The 1,419-nt window shown below is 48.3% G+C and overlaps 1 protein-coding gene across 1 annotated transcript in view; it reads left to right on the top strand.

The window, feature by feature from the left end:
* nipsnap3a (nipsnap homolog 3A (C. elegans)) overlaps positions 1 to 1,419 on the top strand; it is a gene marked incomplete at its 3' end in the record, with an annotated part of 5,226 nt that continues 3,807 nt past the window's right edge. The window contains 1 exon segment of the mRNA XM_014029548.1: positions 1 to 511. Coding sequence (XP_013885002.1) covers positions 443 to 511 — 69 coding nt within the window.

The following is a 1,419-nucleotide window of genomic DNA, read 5'->3' as shown; positions in this document are numbered from 1 at the left end:
TTGATAGAATATTTAACAAGTGATCGATCGGTAAAGACTAAAAATATAAAAAAAGAAAAAAATTCCGACGGAACATCATGGAGAAGAGGGCTCACTCTGACATAAATCCAGGAAATGAAACCTAGTTTATTTTTAGTCGTAGATTCAAAACGAACACTGCGTGTTAAAATTTTTATTTTGTATTTTTACTTCAATCAAACTTCTCTGTGATGTTCAGAGAGTAATCTGCGATTAAACAGAAGTAATGAAACAAGTCGGCCACTTTCACAAACAGCATCAAACTGGGTTCTTTCTGTCAGAGTGATACCTCTTCTCTCAAGGATCTTTGTGTTTTGTGTAAACATCGTCCAGCTGTCAGAGTGAGACCTCCTATCTCAGAGGATCTCTGTCTCCTGGTCGGACTCTTTCTTGCAGACCTCGTTCTGGGTTTTTTAGAGGGAAAATGTTGAATCTGATCCGGTCCGTGAGACCCGCTGCCGTCCTTCTCAGACCCGCTGCTACCGCTGCACAGGTGAGTCCACCTGGAACTCCACACCAGTACTAGACCCAAATCCACGGGCCCAGCAGAACCGTCCCAAGCTGCAGGAAACGCCTCCTTTTTTTACTCTCTGCGGATCAGCACCAGAACTCGTGCACGCTTCTGTTATTCTCAGTGTTCGGGTCACGTGTTTGTGTGGTTCGGTTCGGTTCGGTCCGGTTGGGCTTGGGTCACTGATCTCTGATCAAAGTTAAAGGTCAGAACTTTAACAAGCAGCTGAGGGGGGAGGGGTCCATTTGTTTGTGTGCATGCGCGCACACGCAGGGTCGTGGTCCAGTCACGTATAATCCTCGGTAGTGACGTCACTGATCCAGCAGGGGGCAGCAGAGACCGGGTCAGAGTTCAGAACTTCAGCTGCGAGAAACTGGACTTCCAGTGGGTTGAAGCAGGTTTGAGGTGACCCGAGACCATCCTTCAGGTCCGACCTGGTCTGACCGGGTAAGACTAGGTAAGTCTAGGAAGAGACCAGGTCAGACCAGGTCAGACCAGAAAGAAACCAGGTAAGACTAGGAACAGACCTGGTCTGACCTGGTCTGTTCCTAGTCTTACCTGGTCTGTTCCTAGTCTTACCTGGTCTGACCTGGTCTGTTCCTAGTCTTACCTGGTCTGTTCCTAGTCTTACCTGGTCTGACCTGGTCTCTTCCTTGTCTTACCTGGTCTGACCTGGTCTCTTCCTAGACTTACCTGGTCTGACCTGGTCTCTTCCTAGTCTTACCTGGTCTGACCTGGTCTCTTCCTTGTCTTACCTGGTCTCTTTCAGGTCTGACCTGGTCTCTTCCTAGTCTTACCTGGCCTAATCTGGTCTCTTTCAGGCCTGATCTGGTCTCTTTCAGGTCTGATCTGGTCTCTACCTGATCTGACCTGGTCTCTTCCTAGTCTTA

This window comes from Austrofundulus limnaeus, unplaced genomic scaffold (genome assembly GCF_001266775.1).
Source record: "Austrofundulus limnaeus strain Quisiro unplaced genomic scaffold, Austrofundulus_limnaeus-1.0 Scaffold919, whole genome shotgun sequence".
In the NCBI taxonomy this organism is placed as follows: domain Eukaryota; kingdom Metazoa; phylum Chordata; class Actinopteri; order Cyprinodontiformes; family Rivulidae; genus Austrofundulus; species Austrofundulus limnaeus.
This window is presented reverse-complemented; position numbering and strand designations above follow the sequence as displayed.